Genomic DNA, 25,539 nt, shown 5'->3' with positions numbered 1-25,539 from the left:
GCAATGCTCTTAATACTTCGATTATATACATTCTTGCAGCACAGATGCGCTACAATGATAACTACATTATTATGGAACAGTACAAATGTAGGAATACCTTAATTGTACAATAAAGGTGTAGTAATGACTTGATTACACAACTTGATTTGTACAGATGTAGTAACTGGACTGACAGTGATAATCTAACCTAACACTGTCAGTATTATCCTAACCCATGTTATGTACATGTGGATACATACAGTTTAATACAGCTGAACTAAGCGGCTTCAGAGCCGCGAGAGCAGTGAGTCAGACACTGTCCCCAGAGGTAAGAGACTGAGAGACTCCGCCAGCTCTGAGTGAGGGAGGGAGGGAGGGGAGAGGGAGGATGGGGAAAGGGAGGGAGGATGGGGAAAGGGAGGGGGGAGGGAGAGAAGGAGGTGAAAACGAGCAGTGAGGAGATTCTGGCAGCAGCGGGAGCTGAGAATCAGATTCACCACGAGGAGTGTTGTCACCGTGAGAGACTGTTGGAAGGATCGCCACGTTATTCACTCTGTCGGTCTGTCTCTCTGCCAGTCTGTGTGTGTCTCTGCCAGTCTGTGTGTGTGTCTCTGCCAGTCTCTGTGTGTTGATCCGTAAAGAACATTGTGGAGTGTGGACCATGAAGCCGAATTGAATTTTACATCCAAATCAGCAGAAACAGACAGAAGAGGAACTTGGGACGGGAGGAGCGTGATAGCTGGTGATCTCTGATGAAAACGAGCAGCAATAACAGGACCCAACCAGCCACTCTCACTGAGGAAACGATTAACCTGTTGTGGTTTATTGACCCGAACGGACATCTGAAGAATATTCAAATGGACCTCCCTTAATAAAGGGAGGTGTTCAGGACAGATAGAAGTACCGAAACATCTTTCCTTCAGCACCAAAACAGAATCTGTTAGTAGGGAAACTGGTCAGTACCGAAACATCTTACAGAGGAACCTTCAGCACCAAAACAGAATCTGTTACTGGAGTAACTGGTCAGTACTGAAACATCTTACAGAGGAACCTTCAGCACCAAAACATAATTTCTCACCGAACCAATATATCTCTTACGGAAGACAGTTCAGTTCCAGCGAGCTGAGGGGAGTCAGGATGTTCGGTCCCCAGACGACATTAAACCCAGATTGGATTTGGCTTCGCGTCTCTTTGTGGAGTGGAGGAGAGGAGTGGAGAGAAGAGGTTTCTATTTGTACTGATGGTGTGTGATCGAAAGAGAGAGGACGACATCGTGAGATGGCTGATAATGCATCAACGCCAGCATTTATAGAAATACAGAAATATGTCAAATAATAACAATCACCGTAATCAATCATCAATGAACAGACAGTGGACTTGAGATAAACGTGTGGATTCAGGAGAATGAAAGTCACTAGTTTGGATGTCATATTCAGGGGAGCACATGTTGTACAATGGGAGGACAAGTCTCAGACCCTGGCAAGAACATAGACACTCTTCCTGTATTGATTGAGATTGAGTGATTTGCGCAACATGCAAGCGCAACAGGTTAGGTTTGGGCATGCTAGCGATTGGTTAGGGTAAGGTTAGCTTTAGGCATGCTAGCAAAGTGTTCAAGGTTCAGGATAAACAAAAACACGCCAAAACAACACACCTGGATCCAAACCGCATTACAAAGTCCTGGATTCAAAGTCCTGCCCACTACGACCTCTGCCACCCTGTTTCCACTAACAGGCTGGAACAATCAGAATGGACTGGGATCTTTGAATGCCCAGACACTGATTGAGACGGTCCATGCACTGGATATTCCAACTCAACTGTAAGCTAACATAACCAGCAAACACTACTGTGGAGGTGGATCTAACAAGCAGACTTCAAGTGGACACTATGATGTTGTGTGTAACTGGTTGGAGGAGTGTGAGGTGGACGGCTCGGCCTGGTCAGAGGAGCGTGTGTACGTGTGTGACGCAGGTGGTTCTGATGTGTCTGACCGTCCTGTCTTCCTGTCTGTCCGTCTGGGCTGAAGACCAGATCATCTTTGACCACCATGCTGTCTACTGGAACAGCACGAACCCCAGGTAGGATGATACAGTGTGTGTGTGTGTGTGTGTGGATGCTATAATTGAGCTGAAAGCTCCTTTTGCCTCTGATAGACAATGAGGGCATCATGCCTCCCCCTTTCATTCTGCCTCCCTCTCTAGTTATTGAGTATAGGGGATAGACACACGCAAACACACACACACACACACACGCACACTGCTGTGGTTAGCTGGGTCTCATTGACATGGTGCAGAGCAGCCTCGCTCTGTCAGTCTAATGAATTCTGACAGACTGGACAGCCTCCCTCTCCCTCCCTCCATCCCTTCTCTCTCTCTCAGGTACATATATAAACAGTGAAAGTGCTCCCACTCTATCACGGTTGAATTACCACTAACCGGCTAACAGCCCTGTCTCCCCCTGCAACACACACACACCGACGCTGCTGATTTAGTTCAGCTAACAGTTCTGTCTCTCCACAAGTGCTCAAATATGTAACAGGCAAGGAGGAAGACTCTCCTCTCTTTCCTTCTTTTTTCCCTCTCACTCTGCTCTTCCCTTCCTCCATCTGTCAATGTGCTACATCAGACAACATGCTTTGTTTGTGCAATGCTATTGTTGTATCGCTGAATTAATGTGTGATGGGAGGTTGATGGAAAAGTTTGTTTATACAGAAACAAATTAACAGGAGATAAGTTTCAAACCACACACACACAGCTTTGTTTTTGCGAAACACACACGCATCCTGTCTCTCTAGCCTCAGAGAATAGCCAAATCTAATCCCAGGGTTGATCCTTCAAAGTAATTATATTCTTCTCCTCTCTTTTCCTCCCCATCCCATTTTCTCCCCATCCTGTTTTCTCCCCCCTCCCATTTTCTCCCCATCCTGTTTCCTCCCCATCCTGTTTTCTCCCCATCCCATTTTCTCCCCATCCCATTTTCTCCCCATCCCATTTTCTCCCCATCCTGTTTTCTCCCCATCCTGTTTTCTCCCCATCCTGTTTTCTCCCCATCACGTTTTCTCCTCTCTCTTCTGGGATGCTTTGTGGTTCTCTCCATCCTCCTCCAGAGGTCCCTAATGATGGTTGCAGAGGGTTTCATGCTATGGGATGTCCTCAGAGAGAGACTGAAAAGTGTGTGTGTCTGTGTGCGCAGAAAGGCCTACTCTCCACGCAACTGTGTCAGACACACAGAGTTAGCCATGCGCAGTCTCTCCTGTCCCCTGTGGCACATTCACATCCATGTATCTGTCTTGACCTTGTCCCCCAACACACACACACACACACACACACACACACACACACACACACACACACACACACACACACACACACACACACACACACACACTTTCTCTCTGTCCCCTGTGACATAAACAGATATATCTTTCAGTTTGTTCTGACACACACATCTTTACTATACACTTACATGTAACAGCAAACCTCTTGTGTGTTAGTGTGTGTGTCTGCCTGTCTCTCTATCTTACTGTTTTCTCTGTTCGACATGAAACAGCCTCTGTCTGCCTGTCTTCCTGTCTGTCTGTTTCTTTCTCTGTCTGTGTCTGTCTACCTTTTATTCCCACTATGACTGATGTACATCAATTATGACAAACACTTCTAAACAACAGAATAGAAACAGGAGACAAGACAACAAAAGCCTTTAACGTCTCTGACTTGATTACAATACAGTAATCAAAGCTTCTGGTGTGTGTGTGTGTGTGTGTGTGTGTGTGTGTGTGTGTGTGTGTGTGTGTGTGTGTGTGTGTGTGTGTGTGTGTGTGTGTGTGTGTGTGTGTGTGTGTGTGTGTGTGTGTGTGCTCTCAGTACACCATTTTTACAGAGAGAGAGGGAGGGAGGGAGACAGGTTGTAAGGAGAGAAGGAGAAGAGTTGTGAAGTGAGATGTGGATGAGAGAAATTATGTGGAGAGAGACAGAAAGAGATGTTTTGCTGGTGTACACGATCTGTTTTCCACTTGGTTTAGCTTCACAGGTGATGTTAAACGTCTATAAAACATTTTAAGACTCGGAACAACTTTCACTCAACCAACTTTGTCAGGAAATCTGTTTTTAGTGGTGTGTGTGTGTGTTTGATATTGCAATCACATCACCACTCATGATATGTTTTAAAAGATGGAGGCACTTGTCTGAAATATCCCCTTATTCTTAATCTGATCTCGCTTCACTGACAGGTCCTTCTTGAATTACAGTGACATTTGGGCATGGCACTTTGGGGAAAAAAGTACTTCATTCTTCTAGATGTGTATTTATTTCAATGTATTTAGTTACATCTTACCATTCTAAATCAATTAACATGGTACCTTAATGACTTTAAATAACGTTTACCATTATGATAACATTGTGTCACCAGTAGGAGTATTAACACCAATGAAGGTAACACCAATGAGGGTAACCCCAATGTGTCACGTGTGCTCCGTCTCCGACCTCTAGGTCATCAGGCTGCTCGTTATGGTGCACACCTGTCACCATCGTTACGCGCACCAGCGCCTCATCAGACTCACCTGGACTCAATCACTTCCCTGATCACCTTCCCTATATATGTCACTCCCTTTGGTTCCTTCCCCAGGCGCCATTGTTTCTGTTCCTGTGTCATGTCTATGCGTTGTTTGTGTTTCCTGTTTTTAGTTGTGTTTATTTATTAAAACACTCCCTGAACTTGCTTCTCGACTCAGTGCACACCGTTACACAATGAGACATTTTATGTTAAGGTTTTTCTGAAATGGAGACCACAAATGCTGAAATCTAAGGTCATCAATCCTTTAAAAAGAATGTACTGAAGTGATATGATTTATAATTTTGCTCACAATGTTATTTCCCTTCATTTCAATTCACTAACACCAAGTGGTACTTTGGATTTAGACACACCACATGGTCAACTGAATCCTCAAATGTATGACGTACTAAAAGGGTGTGTTTAGCTAATCATTTGATTTAATATAGACCCATCCCCGATAACAGTTTGCCACTGGAGAGAATGCTCAAGGTCCTTGTATATCTTTCTAATCATTGATTTTCAAGGCGGTAACACCAATGACATAACACTGAGGGACACACATTATATAACTTCATAGCCTTCTTTGTTTTTATTGATCTATACAATACCTGACAGTAGATGTCAAAGATAGCATATATCTGGTGTACTGCATTAGAAACACAATATACTAGAGATATTAGATGGAAACATTCAATATTACATAGAAACATAAGAGATGGAAAGAAGGTATTCGACACAGACGCACGCCCACACACACGACAATGAAATGACAGGAGTGAGAAAGGAAAGAAGTAGAGAAATAGACTATAAGAAAGGCAGGGACAAAGACGGGGGAGATAAAGAGATTACAGGAGGAGTTACAGGAGGAGTGTGTGAGGTATGAGTTGTGGCGTATGGCTGTGGAGCTGCATACTCACTGTTTGATCACATACACTTCAAACGCACACTTTTGTCTTCTTTCCAGATCCCAGAAATGTGTGTCTTTGTGTGTGTGTGTTAGAGATGGTGCACTGTTCTAAACTGGGTCGGTCCTAAAAACTAGACTGCTGAGAAAGTGGCGGTGCAGCAACCTTCTAACATTACTAACAGCTTTACGCTGGGCTTCTTAAAGGGATAGTTCACCCAAATGATTAAATGCCTTATTAGTTTCCTTACCCTGAAAGAGGTCCTATGGACAAGGACAGACTGTATTCCACGCTTTGGGTGTGTTTACTCATGGTGACCAACCACTAACTTTAAGCATTATTGTGTGTGTGTGTATGGAAAGGGATTGTGATAGTTTATCATTCTGAAGTTTTTCTTGCTGTCTACATCTGTGAGAGAAACACAGTTAGAGTGAAAATACTTGTATGTATGAGAGAGATGTTTTCATGTGTGTGTGTGTGTGTGTGTGTGTGTGTGTGTGTGTGTGTGTGTGTGTGTGTGTGTGTGTGTGTGTGTGTGTGTGTGTGTGTGTGTGTGTGTGTGTGTGTGTGTGTGTGTGTGTGTGTGTGTGTGTGTGTGTGTGTGTGTGTGTGTGTGTGTGTGTGTGTGTGTGTTTGTGTGTGTGTGTGCGTGTGTGTGCGCGCGAGCGAGCCACAGCTGGTGAGGAAATGCTCCCAGCAACATCTCCTCATTGGTTCAAAGTTCAAAGACTGTTTTCTCTCTGGTTGTGGAGAGAGGGAATTAACCTCCCCCCCTCGACACAAACTGCTGTCTTTATTAGTTTTGAGGTGATGAGGCACAATCTCTCTCTCCCTCCTTCTTTCTCACTAATTCGGAGAGACTGCCTGGATGTATAATTCATGTTCTCTCTGCCAGCCTCATTCAGGTGCATTCGTGCACTGTGCTATTTCGCAAATGTTCAGCTTTAACATGTTTCAGCTGTGAAGAACATCTCCTGTAATGCTTCCACATTCGTCTCTAAGCCTAGCTCTACTCCCCCCCACCACACACACACACACGAACCTCGGCTGTAACCCTGTACTCTACAAATCATTTATACTTTTTTTTTCTCTACACAGTCAGATGGATAAAGAATGTATTAATGATCCATCTACACTGTCAAATTATTTCGAAATGTTCTATGTTTTGTACATAGACATTGATAAAAGTGTTATTAGCCAAATGCTTTCTCTAAACTACCATCAAATCACTTAGACTTTCAAATGTATAGGCTGATAGGTTCATACTTTATTAATCCTCAAGACGACATTTCAGTAGAGAAAGCTGAGAGACATAAGAGGGTTAAAATTAGAAATGTGTTAAATCATTTGAAGAGAAAAAGAGGAAGTTTATACAGGGAGACAGACAAATGGGTTAGAAAGGATGCTGGTTGTCTGGTTAGAGAATCCTCTATAGATGCTGGTTGTCTGGTTAGAGAATCCTCTATAGATGCTGGTTGTCTGGTTAGAGAATCCTCTATAGATGCTGGTTGTCTGGTTAGAGAATCCGCTATAGATGCTGGTTGTCTAGTTAGAGAATCCTCTATAGATGCTGGTTGTCTGGTTAGAGAATCTCTATAGATGCTGGTTGTCTGGTTAGAGACTCCTCTTTATATGCTGGTTGTCTGGTTAGAGAATCCTCTATAGATGCTGGTTGTCTGGTTAGAGAATCCTCTATAGATGCTGGTTGTCTGGTTAGAGAATCCTCTATAGATGCTGGTTGTCTGGTTAGAGAATCCTCTATAGATGCTGGTTGTCTGGTTAGAGAATCCTCTATAGATGCTGGTTGTCTGGTTAGAGACTCCTCTTTATGTGCTGGTTGTCTGGTTAGAGAATCCTCTATAGATGCTGGTTGTCTGGTTAGAGAATCCTCTATAGATGCTGGTTGTCTGGTTAGAGAATCCTCTATAGATGCTGGTTGTCTGGTTAGAGAATCCTCTATAGATGCTGGTTGTCTGGTTAGAGAATCCTCTATAGATGCTGGTTGTCTGGTTAGAGAATCCTCTATAGATGCTGGTTGTCTGGTTAGAGAATCCTCTATAGATGGTGGTTGTCTGGTTAGAGAATCCTCTATAGATGCTGGTTGTCTGGTTAGAGAATCCGCTATAGATGCTGGTTGTCTAGTTAGAGAATCCTCTATAGATGCTGGTTGTCTGGTTAGAGAATCTCTATAGATGCTGGTTGTCTGGTTAGAGACTCCTCTTTATATGCTGGTTGTCTGGTTAGAGAATCCTCTATAGATGCTGGTTGTCTGGTTAGAGAATCTCTATAGATGCTGGTTGTCTGGTTAGAGACTCCTCTTTATATGCTGGTTGTCTGGTTAGAGAATCCTCTATAGATGCTGGTTGTCTGGTTAGAGAATCCTCTATAGATGCTGGTTGTCTGGTTAGAGAATCCTCTATAGATGCTGGTTGTCTGGTTAGAGAATCCTCTATAGATGCTGGTTGTCTGGTTAGAGAATCCTCTATAGATGCTGGTTGTCTGGTTAGAGACTCCTCTTTATATGCTGGTTGTCTGGTTAGAGAATCCTCTATAGATGCTGGTTGTCTGGTTAGAGAATCCTCTATAGATGCTGGTTGTCTGGTTAGAGAATCCTCTATAGATGCTGGTTGTCTGGTTAGAGAATCCTCTATAGATGCTGGTTGTCTGGTTAGAGAATCCTCTATAGATGCTGGTTGTCTGGTTAGAGAATCCTCTATAGATGCTGGTTGTCTGGTTAGAGAATCCTCTATAGATGGTGGTTGTCTGGTTAGAGACTCCTCTATATATGCTGGTTGTCTGGTTAGAGAATCCTCTATAGATGCTGGTTGTCTGGTTAGAGAATCCTCTATAGATGCTGGTTGTCTGGTTAGAGAATCCGCTATAGGTGGTGGTTGTCTGGTAAAGGGTTGGGGGTTGTCTGGTAAAGGGTTGGGGTGGTGGTTGTCTGGTAAAGGGCTGGGTTGGGGGTTGTCTGGTAAAGGGTTTGGTTGGTGGTTGTCTGATAAAGGGTTGGGGTGGTGGTTGTCTGATAAAGGGTTGGGGTGGTGGTTGTCTGGTAAAGGGTTGGGGTGGTGGTTGTCTGGTAAAGGGTTGGGGTGGTGGTTGTCTGGTAAAGGGTTGGGGTGGTGGTTGTCTGGTAAAGGGTTGGGGTGGTGGTTGTCTGATAAAGGGTTGGGGTGGTGGTTGTCTGATAAAGGGTTGGGGTGGTGGTTGTCTGGTAAAGGGTTGGGGTGGTGGTTGTCTGGTAAAGGGTTGGGGTGGTGGTTGTCTGGTAAAGGGTTGGGGTGGTGGTTGTCTGGTAAAGGGTTGGGGTGGTGGTTGTCTGGTAAAGGGTTGGGGTGGTGGTTGTCTGGTAAAGGGTTGGGGTGGTGGTTGTCTGGTAAAGGGTTGGGGTGGTGGTTGTCTGGTAAAGAGTTGGGGTGGTGGTTGTCTGGTAAAGGGTTGGGGTGGTGGTTGTCTGGTAAAGGGTTGGGGTGGTGGTTGTCTGGTAAAGGGTTGGGGTGCTGGTTGTCTGGTAAAGGGTTGGGGTGCTGGTTGTCTGGTAAAGGGTTGGGGTGGTGGTTGTCTGGTAAAGGGTTGGGGTGGTGGTTGTCTGGTAAAGGGTTGGGGTGCTGGTTGTCTGGTAAAGGGTTGGGGTGCTGGTTGTCTGGTAAAGGGTTGGGGTGGTGGTTGTCTGGTAAAGGGTTGGGGTGGTGGTTGTCTGGTAAAGGGTTGGGGTGGTGGTTGTCTGGTAAAGGGTTGGGGTGGTGGTTGTCTGGTAAAGGGTTGGGTTGGTGGTTGTCTGGTAAAGGGTTGGGTTGGTGGTTGTCTGGTAAAGGGTTGGGGTGGTGGTTGTCTGGTAAAGGGTTGGGGCCAGAAGGGGGTTATGGTTGCTTGTTTTCTGGTAAAGTGCTTACGGGGCATGTCCGTGTTTGGAGGTATTAATAAAACAGAAATTATATTATTGATCAAAGATGTGGCAAACTGCCCGTAAATATAACCTCATTTTGATATGGATGTGTGTTCGATATGGATTTAGTGAAGAGCCTCTAAGTGTTTTCCAGCTTTGAGTGATTAAGTCAGGCTACTACAGTAGACTCACATGAGGATGGGTGGGTGGAGAGAGGGATGGAGGGAGAGAGAGAGAGAGATAGGTGGGGCAGGAATGAGGGGAAAACTCTTATGTTTATGTCAGTTGGTTAATCAGTTAGTTAGTCGTCAGTCAATCAGACAAATGTGAAGCATCTACTGTGAGATTCAATTATTCAATTTCATCAAAATCACTGGAGCAGTTACATACTTTAAGTCAATTTATTTCAATAAGCTTCCCCAACCCTCTCATACCCGGGAGGGGTAGTACCGTACAAAACTAGTCCCGAGAGGAGAGAGGGATAAAAGAGGAGAGTGTAGAGGGATGTGAGAGGAGAGTGTAGAGGGATATGAGAGGAGAGTGTAGAGGGATATGAGAGGAGAGTGTAGAGGGATATGAGAGGAGAGTGTAGAGGGATATGAGAGGAGAGTGTAGAGGGATATGAGAGGAGAGTGTAGAGGGATATGAGAGGAGAGTGTAGAGGGATATGAGAGGAGAGTGTAGAGGGATATGAGGGATATGAGAGGAGAGTGTAGAGGGATGTGAGAGGAGAGTGTAGAGGGATGTGAGAGGAGAGTGTAGAGGGATATGAGAGGAGAGAAGTGCTGGATGAGAAAAAAAGTTGAGAAAGTTGCTGAAGGTCATCTGAGAGCCTCGGGGTAGGACCAATCAAAAGATGAATCTGTCAGCCAATCAAATCTGTCAGCCAATCAAAGCCCAGTCCTGTATCATATTCTTCAATCGACAAAAACACACACACACACACACACACACACACACACACACACACACACACACACACACACACACACACACACACACACACACACACACACACACACACACACACACACACACACACACACACACACACACACACACACACACACACACACCGCAGGGAAATGCAAGTAAGTGAACTCTTTCAAACAGAGGGAGCTAACCTTCATCAGCCTGCTTTATCTGGAAGTTTAACCTACACAACTATTAATATGCCACTCTAACACTGGGAGGAGAGGAGCGATCACAGGCTTTGATATGGTAATGAGAGGGTTTACACACTCACACACATACACACACACAGCCTGAGTGCGATGGGGCTGTTTACATAAGGGCCTGCCCTGGGACGAGTGAGAGCTGTCATCCTGCCAGAAAGAGAGAGAGAGAGAGAGAAAGAGAGAGGGGGAGTGAGAGGGAGAGAGAGAGCAAACAGCCTGTCTGATCTTTTTTACTGAGGGATGGAGTGAGATATGGTGAAAAGGAACTGTTTAGAGAAGAGGAAGGACAACTGATAAGAAAAAGAAAACAGAAGATGGAGGAATGAGAAGGAGATGGAGGGTAGAGAAGGAGATGGAGGGAAGAGAAGGAGGAAAGAGAAGAGGAGGGAAGAGAATAGAAGAGAAGGAGGAAAGAGAAGGAGATGGAGGAAATAGAAGGATATGGAGGAAAGAGAAGGATATGGAGGAAAGAGAAGGAGATGGAGGGAAGATAAGGAGATGGAGGGAAGAGAAGAGAAGGATATGGAGAAAAGAGATGGAGATGGAGGAAAGAGAAGAGAAGGAGGAAAGAGGAGGGAAGAGAAGAGAAGGAGGAAAGAGAAGGATATGGAAAGAAGAGAAGGATATGGAGGAAAGAGAAGGATATGGAGAAAAGAGAAGGAGATGGATGGAAGAGAAGAGGAGGATAGAGAAGGAGATGGATGGAAGAGAAGAGGAGGAAAGAGAAGGAGATGGATGGAAGAGAAGAGGAGGAAAGAGAAGGAGAAAGAGAAGGAAATGGAGGAAAGAGAATGATATGGAGGAGAGAAGGAGATGGCGGGAAAGTGGAGAGGGTCATGGAAAGAGAAGGGGAATGATAAGACCTAGAGGAAAAGGAGGGGAAGACAAGAATAGAGAGAAGGGGGGAATAAAGGATATGGTCCCCTGTTTCCCTCAGTTCAATGTGTCCTCTTTCAGGCTCTTAATCTACATTAATACACACACACTGCCTTCATGTATGCACTCAGTGCTTAAAATCAAGTTCAGTGTGTGTGTGTGTGTACTGTGCGAGTGTGTGTGTGTGTGACTGTGTGACTATGTGTGTAACTGTGTGTGTGAGACTGTGTGTGTGACTGATTGTGTGTGTGTGTGACTGTGCGTGACTGTGTGTGTGTGTGTGTGAGTGAATGTGTGCTTGTGTGTGTGTGTGTGTGTATGAGGGGGTTGTAACCAAGGTCAAAACCACTTAAGTGTCTGTCTTATGTAACCCCCCCCCCCAGTCCAAATATTCCCCCGCTATGTCTGAGTCTGAGCTGCATACTAAGGTGGACACACACAGGCACACACTCTCTTTAAAGTGAAAGGGTGTGTATCGATTTAGCATGGTGTGCAGATTCCCACCACAACCCCTATACAAGGATTAAAATGAGAGCGCCAGAGGAACACACACACATCGCTTCTTAACGACACAACCTCTCCTAGCTACTCCTGTATCAGTTAGTTGAGGGTTAGTTAGTCTCTCTTCCTCCCCCGTCCTCCTCCTCTTTCCTCTCTTTCATCTCGCCATTAGGCCCACAGGCTAAGGAGGTGTGTCTTTGTGTGTGTGTGTGTGTGTGTGTTTAAAGGAAGAGAAACAGCAGAGCTAGCAGTAGTTAATTAATACACATCAAAAGGACCATTAAATATGAAACAGCTACACAGCACAGCCAACAGCCAACAGCAGCAACAGTTTGGCTGACCTGAATAATTCACACAAGAGCTTACCCTGTGTGTGTGTGTGTGTGTGTGTGTGTGTGTGTGTGTGTGTGTGTGTGTGTGTGTGTGTGTGTGTGTGTGTGTGTGTGTGTGTGTGTGTGTGTGTGTGTGTTTAATGTGAATTATTCAGAATATAGCTTACCCTTCTGCCCAACACTCTATTTTGTTAACAAGAAAAACATTTATTTATACGCTTTAAGTCTCTTTAGCTTTATATAATTATTTATAATTAGTGCTGTTACTATCTCTATCAATCATGTTACTATCTCGATTAGTGCTGTCAATATCTCTATCAATCATGTTACTATCTCGATTAGTGCTGTCAATATCTCTATCAATCATGTTACTATCTCGATTAGTGCTGTCAATATCTCTATCAATCATGTTACTATCTCGATTAGTGCTGTCAATATCTCTATCAATCATGTTACTATCTCGATTAGTGCTGTCAATATCTCTATCAATCATGTTACTATCTCGATTAGTGCTGTCAATATCTCTATCAATCATGTTACTATCTCGATTAGTGCTGTCAATATCTCTATCAATCATGTTACTATCTCGATTAGTGCTGTCAATATCTCTATCAATCATGTTACTATCTCGATTAGTGCTGTCAATATCTCTATCAATCATGTTACTATCTCGATTAGTGCTGTCAATATCTCTATCAATCATGTTACTATCTCGATTAGTGCTGTTACTATCTCTATCAATCATGTTACTATCTCGATTAGTGCTGTTACTATCTCTATCAATCATGTTACTATCTCGATTAGTGCTGTTACTATCTCTATCAATCATGTTACTATCTCGATTAGTGCTGTCAATATCTCTATCAATCATGTTACTATATCGATTAGTGCTGTCAATATCTCTATCAATCATGTTACTATCTCGATTAGTGCTGTCAATATCTCTATCAATCATGTTACTATATCGATTAGTGCTGTCAATATCTCTATCAATCATGTTACTATCTCGATTAGTGCTGTCAATATCTCTATCAATCATGTTACTATCTCAATTAGTGCTGTCAATATCTCTATCAATCATGTTACTATCTCGATTAGTGCTGTCAATATCTCTATCAATCATGTTACTATCTCGATTAGTGCTGTCAATATCTCTATCAATCATGTTACTATCTTAATTAGTGCTGTCAATATCTCTATCAATCATGTTACTATCTCGATTAGTGCTGTCAATATCTCTATCAATCATGTTACTATCTCGATTAGTGCTGTCAATATCTCTTTCAATCATGTTACTATTTCGATTAGTGCTGTCAATATCTCTATCAATCATGTTACTATCTCGATTAGTGCTGTCAATATCTCTATCAATCATGTTACTATCTTGATTAGTGCTGTCAATATCTCTATCAATCATGTTACTATCTCGATTAGTGCTCTCAATATCTCTATCAATCATGTTACTATCTCGATTAGTGCTGTCAATATCTCTATCAATAATGTAACCCATCCAATCATCCCTGTTATAGCTCAGTCAGTCGTTACTATCTCAATCAGTCCAGTTACAATAGTCAGTCAGTCCTGTTACTATCTCAATCATCCCTGTTAGGCTACTCTCTCTAACTCACCCCCAATATTGGGTATGTAACAGAATATACTTAGGCCGGGATTCAATCCGTTCACACATTGAAACACGCTTGGCATTGTCACGTTCGTTGGAATGAATGTCGGACCAAGGTGCAGCGTAAGTAGAGTAACACATTATGTATTAGAAAGTGAAACTTAGAAAAAAAACCTAAACAATAAAGAATAAACTAACTGTGACGACAATGCAGTGCTAACAGGCAACTAAACATAAACAATATCCCATAACCCACAGGTGGAAAAAATGCTACTTAAGTATGATCACCAATTAGAGACAACGATTACCAGCTGCCTCTAATTGGAAATCATGCAAATCACCAACATAGAAAATAAACCTAGAACCTCACATAGAAAATATAAACTAGAACAACCCCCCAGTCACATCCTGACCTACTCTACCATAGAAAATAAAAGCTTTCTATGGTCAGGATGTGACAGTACCAGAGAGGGTTAGGGGTGTGTCTAGTGCCGGTGGTGGCTCTGGTGCGGGCCGAAGTACCAGCTCATCCCGCGGATCCAGCCATGGACCCAGGCTGAACACTGTGCCTGGACTGGACCTAGATGCCGAGGAAGGCTCCTGCCTTGGAGCGGGACTGGACTCCGTGTCTGGACTGGGCATCGACGCAGAGGAGGGCTGCTGCCATGGAGCTGGACTGGACGCTGTGCCTGGACTGGGCATCGGCGCAGGGGAAGGCTCCAGCCATGGAGTTGGAGGTTCCGGACTGTTGACCGTCGCAGGAGGTTCCGGACCGTGGACCGTCTCAGGAGGTTCCGGACCGTGGACCGTCTCAGGAGGTTCCGGACCGTGGACGTCTCAGGAGGTTCCGGACCGTGGACCGTCTCAGGAGGTTCCGGACCGTGGACCGTCTCAGGAGGTTCCGGACCGTGGACCGTCTCAGGAGGTTCCGGACCGTGGACCGTCTCAGGAGGTTCCGGACCGTGGACCGTCTCAGGAGGTTCCGGACCGTGGACCGTCTCAGGAGGTTCCGGACCGTGGACCGTCGCCGGAAGCTCTGAACTGGGAACTGTGGCCGGAAGCTCTGGACTGGGAACTGTCCCCGGAAGCTCTGGACTGGGAACTGTCGCCGGAAGCTCTGGACTTTGAACTGTCGCCGGAAGCTCTGGACTGGGTGTCGTCGCAGAAAGCCTGGTGCGTGGGGCTGGCACTGGTGGTACCGGGCTGGTGACACGCACCTCAGGGCGAGCGCACAGCACAGGCACAGGATGTACTGGACTGGGGAGGCGCACTGGACGTCTGATACGTGGGGCCGGTACAGATGGCACCGGACTGATGATATGCACTTCAGGGCGATTGCGGGGAGAAGGACCAGGACGTACTGGACTGGGGAGGCGCACTGGAAGCCTGATGCGTGGGGCAGGTACAGGTGGCACCGGACTGATGATACGCACTTCAGGGCGAGTGCGGGGAGAAGGAACAGGACGTACTGGACTGGGGAGGCGCACTTCAGGGAAAGTGTGAGGAGCAGGCACAGGACGTACCGGGCTGTGAAGGTGCACTGGAGACCTGGTGCGCACAGCAGGCATCAATTGTTCCGGAACTTTAACACACTTCTCAGGACGAGTACGGAGAGCTGACTCAGGTGGCACCAAACTGACAACACGTTCCTTAGGGCAAAATCTGTGCATCCTCCACCAACTCAACAACTCTCCCATTTCTCTCTCCTCCAAATTCTCCCTCTTTTCCCAGACTGGCTCTGGTTCACTCCTCAGCACCGCCGACTGCTCCATGTGACCCCCCCAAACATTTTTTATTGGGGTTTCTGTGGCTTTCCTCCCCGACTTCGTCGCTGTCCCTCCTTCGTTGCTTCCGCCTGCTTCCATGGCAGGCTCTTGTCTCCTGCCATTATTTCATCCCAAGTCCAGGATGTTCTCTCCCTGATCTCCTCCCGGGCACGCTGCTTGGTCCTTTGTTGATGGGATATTCTGTCACGTTCGTTGGAATGAATGTCGGACCAAGGAGCAGCGTACGTAGAGTTCCACATGATTTATTAGAAATTGAAACTTTAAAAAAAACGAAACAATAAAGAATAAACTAACTGTGACGACAATGCAGTGCTAACAGGCAACTAAACATAAACAATATCCCATAACCCACAGGTGGAAAAAATGCTACTTAAGTATGATCCCCAATTAGAGACAACGATAACCAGCTGCCTCTAATTGGGAATCATACAAATCACCAACATAGAAAATAAACCTAGAACCCCACATAGAAAATATAAACTAGAACAACCCCCCAGTCACGCCCTGACCTACTCTACCATAGAAAATAAAAGCTTTCTATGGTCAGGACGTGACAGGCATTTAAAGGTAATTTCCGATTGAGCAATGTGGGAACATTGCGTGTAATGCGCGATTGGATTGAATCCAGCCCTTATTCAGATTACTTTTACATCTCCACCAGTGAATAGCTCGCAATGTCAAGAGCATAAATGGTAGTAAATTAACAAAATAAAAATATGATTATTTGAAACCCAATGAGGCTAGAGAGTTGCATTTATTTGACCGGCCAGCTATGTGTGTAGATCTTCCCATTTTACTATTGGTTTTCATTCTTAGGGTTGAAAACGGAAAGAGTGGAACAGAGCTGCTACACTATGGGCGTCGCTTGATGTCTGTGTGTGTTTCCCCCTGAGCGGATGCCTATTTCTAGATCGGTGGGGGGCAAGGTTTGGCCACTGGAGGAGAAAAGCTGTGTTTCTGTTTTAGAGAAGAAATCCTCACAACCTAAACCCTTCACACACACGCCCACACAATGAAGCACACACACACAATGAAGCACACACACACGGGTCTTTCTATAAACTAGGGTACCAGTGAGGATTTCTTATACTGGACAACTTGTTAATAAGTCATTGATAACAATTTATTTTCATGTCATTACATTAAGATACAGTATAAGGGGGGATCATACACTACAAGGCCAAGTGTTTGCAAAGCTGTCATCAAGGCAAAGGTTGACTACTTCAAAGAACACTTTTTGGGTTGCTACATGTGTGTTATTTCATAGTTTTCATGTCTTCACTATTATTCTACAATGTAGAAAATAGTAAAAATAAAGAAAAACCCTTGAATGAGTAGGTGTCCAAACCTTTGACTGGTACTGTAGGTCCAGAATATTTTGGTGTCTCATTCCTGAGTCTAGCTGTGCGCAATTGTGTAAGATAAGACTATTGCGCAACACCCAACACTCTTCCTATTAATTATTCTGCACATAATGACGACAAATTACATTGCCTAGTGGGCTTATTCACATCATGATCTGGTAATGAAATAACATGACAAATCCATTTTATTTCCCATGTTACACCTGCCATTTTAAACGACAAGGGGCTTGAAGTAGACCACTTGAACATGAATTCGGAGCTCAGAAATTCAAGTACTAGAATATGGCTACTGTAACGGCTTTCATCGGAAGAAGAGGAATCGTCAGACCAAAATGCAGTGGGATACACCTGCATTGCTTGATGTTTGGGGTTTTAGGCTGGGTTTCTGTACAGCACTTTGAGATATCAGCTGATGTACGAAGGGCTATATAAATACATTTGATTTGAAATTTGATTTGATACGTGTTCATCTTTATTTTAAGGAACTGAACACTGAATACAAAAATAACAAAAGGAATAATAATAACAAAACCCGAAACAGTCCAGCAAGGTGAAACAAACACTAAACAGAAATACAACTACCCACAACTAAAAGTGGAAAAACAGGCTACCTAAGTATGATTCCCAATCAGAGACAACGATAGACTACTGTCCCTGATTGAGAAACATACCCGGCCCGAAACATAGAAATACAAAAACCTAGACATACAAACATAGAATACCCACCCAAATCACACCCTGACCAAACAACAATAGAAACATACAATGCAATCTACGGTCAGGGCGTGACACCTATCATGAGTTGAACATTTCCTCAATTTGGTGCTTGAAAATTCCTTCTAATTATTGCAGCCAATTTATAAATTCTCCTGCTCCCATATAATTATCTGTGATTTCATTTTTTTATCTGTTTTTGCCACTTTCTTTTGTTGCCATAAAATCACGTGCAGTTGTTATGAGGAAGACAACATCTACTGAAAAATCGCCATGCATGCATCCATCCAATCTATTTAGTCGGGTAATGTCCAAATTATTCTCATATTTTATAATGTAATAATAATAATTAGAATATCAATATTTTTTTTTATATACTTTTTCTTTTGCACTTTTTTGGGTGGACTGTATTAGGCCCTACATGTACAATTATATAAATTATACAATTGTTTAACATTGTTGACATCCTCGAAAAGGACACTTGAATGAAAGCGTCCCTGAACATCCTTGAATTAGACTTGCCAGTGTCTGTATGAACCCGATTTAAAGGATGTATAGTCCTATGTATAGTCCTGTGTTGTTGTATAGGTGGAGTAATGGGCTACTTACAGGATGTATAGTCCTAGTCCTGTGTTGTTGTATAGGTGGAGTAATGGGCTACTTACAGGATGTATAGTCCTAGTCCTGTGTTGTTGTATAGGTGGAGTAATGGGCTACTTAAAGGATGTATAGTCCTATGTATAGTCCTGTGTTGTTGTATAGGTGGAGTAATGGGCTACTTACAGGATGTATAGTCCTAGTCCTGTGTTGTTGTATAGGTGGAGTAATGGGCTACTTACAGGATGTATAGTCCTAGTCCTGTGTTGTTGTATAGGTGGAGTAATGGGCTACTTACAGGATGTATAGTCCTAGTCCTGTGTTGTTGTATAGGTGGAGTAATGGGCTACTTACAGGATGTATAGTCCCAGTCCTGTGTTGTTGTATAGGTGGAGTAATGGGCTACTTAAAGGATGTATAGTCCTAGTCCTGTGTTGTTGTATAGGTGGAGTAATGGGCTACTTACAGGATGTATAGTCCTAGTCCTGTGTTGTTGTATAGGTGGAGTAATGGGCTACTTACAGGATGTATAGTCCTAGTCCTGTGTTGTTGTATAGGTGGAGTAATGGGCTACTTACAGGATGTATAGTCCTAGTCCTGTGTTGTTGTATAGGTGGAGTAATGGGCTACTTACAGGATGTATAGTCCTAGTCCTGTGATGTTGTATAGGTGGAGTAATGGGCTACTTACAGGATGTATAGTCCTAGTCCTGTGTTGTTGTATAGGTGGAGTAATGGGCTACTTACAGTATGTATAGTCCTTGTCCTGTGTTGTTGTATGGGTGGAGTAATGGGCTACTTAAATGATGTATAGTCCTAGTCCTGTGTTGTTGTATAGGTGGAGTAATGGGCTACTTACAGGATGTATAGTCCTAGTCCTGTGTTGTTGTATAGGTGGAGTAATGGGCTACTTAAAGGATGTATAGTCCTAGTCCTGTGTTGTTGTATAGGTGGAGTAATGGGCTACTTACAGGATGTATAGTCCTAGTCCTGTGTTGTTGTATAGGTGGAGTAATGGTCTACTTAAAGGATATATAGTCCTAGTCCTGTGTTGTTGTATAGGTGGAGTAATGGGCTACTTACAGGATGTATAGACCTAGTCCTGTGTTGTTGTATAGGTGGAGTAATGGGCTACTTACAGGATGTATAGTCCTAGTCCTGTGTTGTTGTATAGGTGGAGTAATGGGCTACTTACAGGATGTATAGTCCTAGTCCTGTGTTGTTGTATAGGTGGAGTAATGGGCTACTTACAGGATGTATAGTCCTAGTCCTGTGTTGTTGTATAGGTGGAGTAATGGGATAATTTGCATGTATTCCCTTTTATTCCTCTAAGTATAGATGTGGAACTGCATGAAAATCCTTTTGATCTTGTTTCAAACCATTTAGAAATGTTTGCCCAATGTCACACTGGCCTCATTATTTATAGAAAGACCCACATACATTTTCAGCAGAAAGTAGAGTTGTGCGCAATGTGTTTGTATCTTTGTGTAATGTGTGTGTGTGTGTGTGTGTGTGTGTCTGCTTGGTCACGGTGGTTGAGCACTCTGATTAATGCTTACAGAGAGACAACAGATGGGGGAGAGGGGAGATATGAGGGGATAGAGGATATAGATGGTGGAGGACAGGGAGCTGGAGAGAGATATGAGGAGTGGGAGAGAGAGAACCAGAAGCCAGGAGAGAGACAGAGAGAGACAGAGAGAGACAGCTAGATGGAAAGAGAAAGCAGTGTAAATCCATCCTAACCCTGTGGTTTTGTTGAGGTTGTGTTGTGGCAGTTTTTTAACCATGTTGTTGTGTTGCGGTCTAGGTTCCACCATGACTACAGGGTTGCGGTCAATATAAATGACTACCTCGACATCTACTGTCCATTCTACACCAACGGCCCTCCGGCTCATGGTCGAATGGAACGCTATATCCTGTTCATGGTCAACCACGAGGGGTACACTTCCTGTCAACACAGGATGAGGGGGTTCAAACGTTGGGAGTGCAACCGTCCTACCGGTCCTGACGGTCCCCTGCGCTTCTCAGAAAAGTTCCAGCTGTTTACGCCTTTCTCCCTAGGCTTCGAGTTCAGGCCAGGACATGAATACTACTATATCTGTGCGTAATATATCGTACCACTACAATATAACTAATATGTGAGCAATATCTTGTACTACTACTACAATATAACTAATATGTGAGCAATATCTAGTACTACTGCAGTACTACAACTATAAATGTGAGTAATATCTTGTACTACTACAGTACTACCACTATAAATGTGAGTAATATCTTGTACTACTACTATAAATGTGAGCAATATATTGTACTACTACCACTATACATGTGAGTAATATCTTGTATTACTACAGTACTACTACTATATATATGTGAGTAATATCTTGTACTACTACAGTACTACTACTATACATGTGAGAAATATGTCGTAGTACTGCAGTACAACAACAACATATTATGGGGTGAGTCGAAACGTCCATTTAAGTCGAATTTGACATGAATGCATGACGAAGTACAATTCTTGACTTCAATGTAAGTTAGGATTTACTCCTCTTACTGCTACAGTACAACTACTAGTATATGTATTACTACTGCTATGAGGAGAGAGAGAAGAGGAGGAATGAGAGAAAGGTAGAGGAAGGGTCGTGGTTATTTCCTCTGAGTAGCAGATTTTTATGTTGCCCTGAGGTCAAACTTGGCTCTTCTTATCCTCTCACTGTGTGTGTGTGTGTGTGTGTGTGTGTGTGTGTGTGTGTGTGTGTGTGTGTGTGTGTGTGTGTGTGTGTGTGTGTGTGTGTGTGTGTGTGTGTGTGTGTGTGTGTGTGTGTGTGTGTGTGAGTATATATATATATATATATATATATATCTCCCTTTCAACCCCATGGACACCAGATGTAGTGGGATCACCCAGGTCTAACCTGAACCCCATTCACAGTGGCGTAACCGACATAGCAAACTACAAACTATCTCCATCTCATTTCCTTTCCCTCCCTCTTTCTCTCTGTCAGCGTCTCCTCATCCCAACCATGTAGGGAGGCCGTGTCTGAGGCTGAAGGTGTATGTCAGACCCCCAGGTAAGTCACGCTCTAACTACACACATACACACACACAAACACACACAGAGAGACATGACTCCTCTCCTTCCCAAAATAGACATGACTCCTCTCCATTTAATTTAGTTCCTAACAGAGGCATGACTCCTTTCCTTGAAATGTAGTTCCTAATAGAGACATGACTCCTTTCCTTGAAATGTAGTTCCTAATAGACATGACTCTCCTTTAAATGTAGTTCCTAATAGACATGACTCTCCTTTAAATGTAGTTCCTAATAGACATGACTCTCCGTTAAATGTAGTTCCGAAAAGAGACATGACTCCTCTCCTTCCAATGTAGTTCCTAATAGAGACATGACTCCTCTCCTTCCAATGTAGTTCCTAATAGAGACATGACTCTCCTTTCAATGTAGTTCCGAAAAGAGACATGACTCCTCTCCTTCCAATATAGTTCCTAATAGAGACATGACTCCTCTCCTTTAAATGTAGTTCCTAATAGACATGACTCTCCTTTAAATGTAGTTCCTAATAGAGACATGACTCTCCTTTAAATGTAGTTCCTAATAGAGACATGACTCTCCTTTAAATGTAGTTCCGAAAAGAGACATGACTCCTCTCCTTCCAATGTAGTTCCTAATAGACATGACTCCTCTCCTTTAAATGTAGTTCCTAATAGAGACATGACTCTCCTTTAAATGTAGTTCCTAATAGAGACATGACTCTCCTTTAAATGTAGTTCCTAATAGACATGACTCTCCTTTAAATGTAGTTCCTAATAGAGACATGACTCTCCTTTAAATGTAGTTCCGAAAAGAGACATGACTCCTCTCCTTCCAATGTAGTTCCTAATAGAGACATGACTCCTCTCCTTCCAATGTAGTTCCTAATAGAGACATGACTCTCCTTTCAATGTAGTTCCTAATAGAGACATGACTCCTCTCCTTTAAATGTAGTTCCTAATAGACATGACTCTCCTTTCAATGTAGTTCCTAATAGAGACATGACTCTCCTTTAAATGTAGTTCCGAAAAGAGACATGACTCCTCTCCTTCCAATGTAGTTCCTAATAGAGACATGACTCTCCTTTAAATGTAGTTCCGAAAAGAGACATGACTCCTCTCCTTCCAATGTAGTTCCTAATAGAGACATGACTCCTCTCCTTCCAATGTAGTTCCTAATAGAGACATGACTCTCCTTTCAATGTAGTTCCTAATAGAGACATGACTCCTCTCCTTTAAATGTAGTTCCTAATAGACATGACTCTCCTTTCAATGTAGTTCCTAATAGAGACATGACTCTCCTTTAAATGTAGTTCCGAAAAGAGACATGACTCCTCTCCTTCCAATGTAGTTCCTAATAGAGACATGACTCTCCTTTAAATGTAGTTCCGAATAGAGACGACTCCTCTCCTTTCAATGTAGTTCCTAATAGAGACATGACTCCTCTCCTTTAAATTTAATTCCGAATGGAGACGACTCCTCTCCTTTCAATGTAGTTCCTAATAGAGACATGACTCAGCTCTTTTCAATGTAGTTCCTAATGGAGACATGACTCCACTCCTTTCAATGTAGTTCCGAATAGAGACGTGACTCCTCTCCTTTCAATGTAGTTCCTAATAGAGACATGACTCCTCTCCTTTAAATTTAGTTCCGAATAGAGACATGACTCCTCTCCTTTCAATGTAGTTCCTAATAGAGACATGACTCCTCTCCTTTAAATTGAGTTCAGAATAGAGACATGACTCCTCTCCTTTCAATGTAGTTCCTAATAGAGACATGACTCCTCTCCTTTAAATGTAGTTCCTAATAGAGACATGACTCCTCTCCTTTAAATGTTGTTTCTAATAGAGACATGACTCCTCTCCTTTCAATGTAGTTCCTAATAGAGACATGACTCCTCTCCTTTAAATGTAGTTCCTAATAGAGACATGACTCCTCTCCTTTAAATGTTGTTTCTAATAGAGACATGACTCCTCTCCTTTCAATGTAGTTCCTAATAGAGACATGACTCCTCTCCTTTAAATGTTGTTTCTAATAGAGACATGACTCCTCTCCTTTAAATGTAGTTCCTAATAGAGACATGATTCCGCTCCTTTAAATGTAGTTCCTAATAGAGACATGACTCCTCTCCTTTCAATGTAGTTCCTAATAGAGACATGACTCCTCTCCTTTCAATGTAGTTCCTAATAGAGACATGACTCCTCTCCTTCCAATGTAGTTCCTAATAGAGACATGACTCCTCTCCTTTCAATGTAGTTCCTAATAGAGACATGACTCCTCTCCTCTGTAATTACAAGTTTTTTCTGACTCTGACATAGAAACCTCATCTTCTTCTAAAGACATTCTACAATTATCACTGTGTGTGTGTGTGTGTGTGTGTGTGTGTGTGTGTGTGTGTGTGTGTGTGTGTGTGTGTGTGTGTGTGTGTGTGTGTGTGTGTGTGTGTGTGTGTGTGTGTGTGTGTGTGTGTGTGTGTGTGTAACTGTATTAAACTGTAATTAGGTTGCTTAAACCCCCTGCTGAGGTCTTGGCGACATTAGTCTCCTCTCTCTCTTTCTCTCTTGCTGTATCTGGAACTCCAACACTTTCTTCTTCTTATTTTCTGTATATTTTAGTAATTTTCTCTCCACTGTTGTTCTCTCTCTCCAATCAGTTGGTTGTTTAGATTTCTTTCACTCTACTTTCAAATGCTTCTATCATTTTCTCTCTGCTTTCAGATGGTTCTGGCCTTCTCTTTCTCTCTGTTCGATTCTGTCCCATCTCTCCTTTCAGATTGTTCTGGCCTTCTCTTTCTCTCTGTTCTATTCTGTCCTATCTCTCCTTTCAGATGTTTTCTATCCTCTCTGTTCTGTTTTCTTTCTGTCTGTTCAGACTTCAGTGTTTTCGCTCTCTGTTGAGTCATGCTGTCATTCTCTCTGTCTGTTCCAGGCAGTTCAGGGTTTGACTCTCCAGAGCCCTTTCTGACTGATGGAGCTGCAGACTGGATCCCAGAGTCCCTGCTAGCCCCAGCCCTAATACCCTGCCTGGCCTCACTGCTACTGGGCTTCCTCTCATCGCTGTGACCCCCCTCCACTGGAGCAAGACCTAGACCAGAGTCTTTGCTGGAAGACTGCCTGTAGGACTGCCTGGCTGGCTGTCCCTCAAACTCCCACACGCTCAGGGAGAAACTCTCTTTCAGTCCTAGAATAAAAACCACTGTGGGTCCCCAGGACAAGCATTTACAGTCCCTGGGCTAATAAATGGATGAAGAGCCCCTAGTCTAAACTTAACCCTAACCCCCCTTGGGTGTCTGAAGGGACATGGATGGGGGGGTGGTGGTACTTGGCTGGACACACGCATGCCTGACCACTGTGAATCTGGACTGAACTGACTAAACTAATGGTGTTTCTGTTATGTTTACATGATCACATATAATTTAATTGAAGTTGGTCCTACAGATGATGTCTTGGTTATATTTGAAATGGACAGTTAATTAGACTTCCAAAGTGCAGATTCTGATCTGACACTCAGAAGCCTTCTGATGGACAGAGAAACGACTCAACTATATTTACTGCTGCAACCCCCAGCCCACAGAGCAAAGAGGAGAAGGAAGGGGAGAGGGAAATAAACAAAGGAGAGAGAAAGAAAGAGAGTCTCTGGGGACCGAGACTTCTTTAATGTCAGGAAGGGAACATAATGAGGAGGCACTGTGTTCACACACAAACAAACAAGAACACTGACACGTTTCTACCCTGTTTCATCTTATTTTTGTTCCGTTTAAAAGCACCATCAATTATTAATATGTGTGAGAGAGAGAGGGGGAGAGAGAAAGAGAGAGAAAGGAAATTTTGGTCCCTACTTTATTCTCTAACCCTAAAAGTGTTGATGATGACTCAGTATTCTGTTCCTCTGATGTTGCGTGTCTTAGTGTGTGTAATCCGCCGGTAGTTGGTTCTATCATGTACAGCATTTACGCTAAGGCGATCCCTGCCATGGTTTAATGTATAAAAGGTTTCCTTCACGTCTCCATCTCATCAGTTTGTCTCCTGTTCTGATCTGTTGTTTTTGTCAAGATGATGAGAGACAGGAGAGAAACACACCAATAAATATTGTTTTGTCTACAAAGTGACTGACAGTGATTATTGTCTTCTATACAGTAACACAGGAATAGTTGCTATTTCTTAATTGGTTGACACCATTGCCCTCTGCTGGTCAGTGAG

General features: G+C 43.4%; 1 protein-coding gene across 1 annotated transcript; it reads left to right on the top strand.

Moving 5' to 3' along the window:
• Positions 1-447: 447 nt before the first annotated feature.
• Positions 448-25,445, top strand: LOC116374153 (ephrin-A2-like). The gene is made up of 4 exons (XM_031824208.1): positions 448-2,057; positions 20,098-20,390; positions 21,299-21,364; positions 24,269-25,445. The coding sequence occupies exons 1-4, from the start codon at positions 1,867-1,869 to the stop codon at positions 24,400-24,402; spliced, it is 684 nt and encodes a 227-aa protein (XP_031680068.1). The 5' UTR covers positions 448-1,866; the 3' UTR covers positions 24,403-25,445.
• Positions 25,446-25,539: the final 94 nt, after the last annotated feature.

The sequence above is a fragment of the Oncorhynchus kisutch genome, linkage group LG5 (genome assembly GCF_002021735.2).
Source record: "Oncorhynchus kisutch isolate 150728-3 linkage group LG5, Okis_V2, whole genome shotgun sequence".
Classification (NCBI taxonomy): Eukaryota; Metazoa; Chordata; class Actinopteri; order Salmoniformes; family Salmonidae; genus Oncorhynchus; species Oncorhynchus kisutch.
This window is presented reverse-complemented; position numbering and strand designations above follow the sequence as displayed.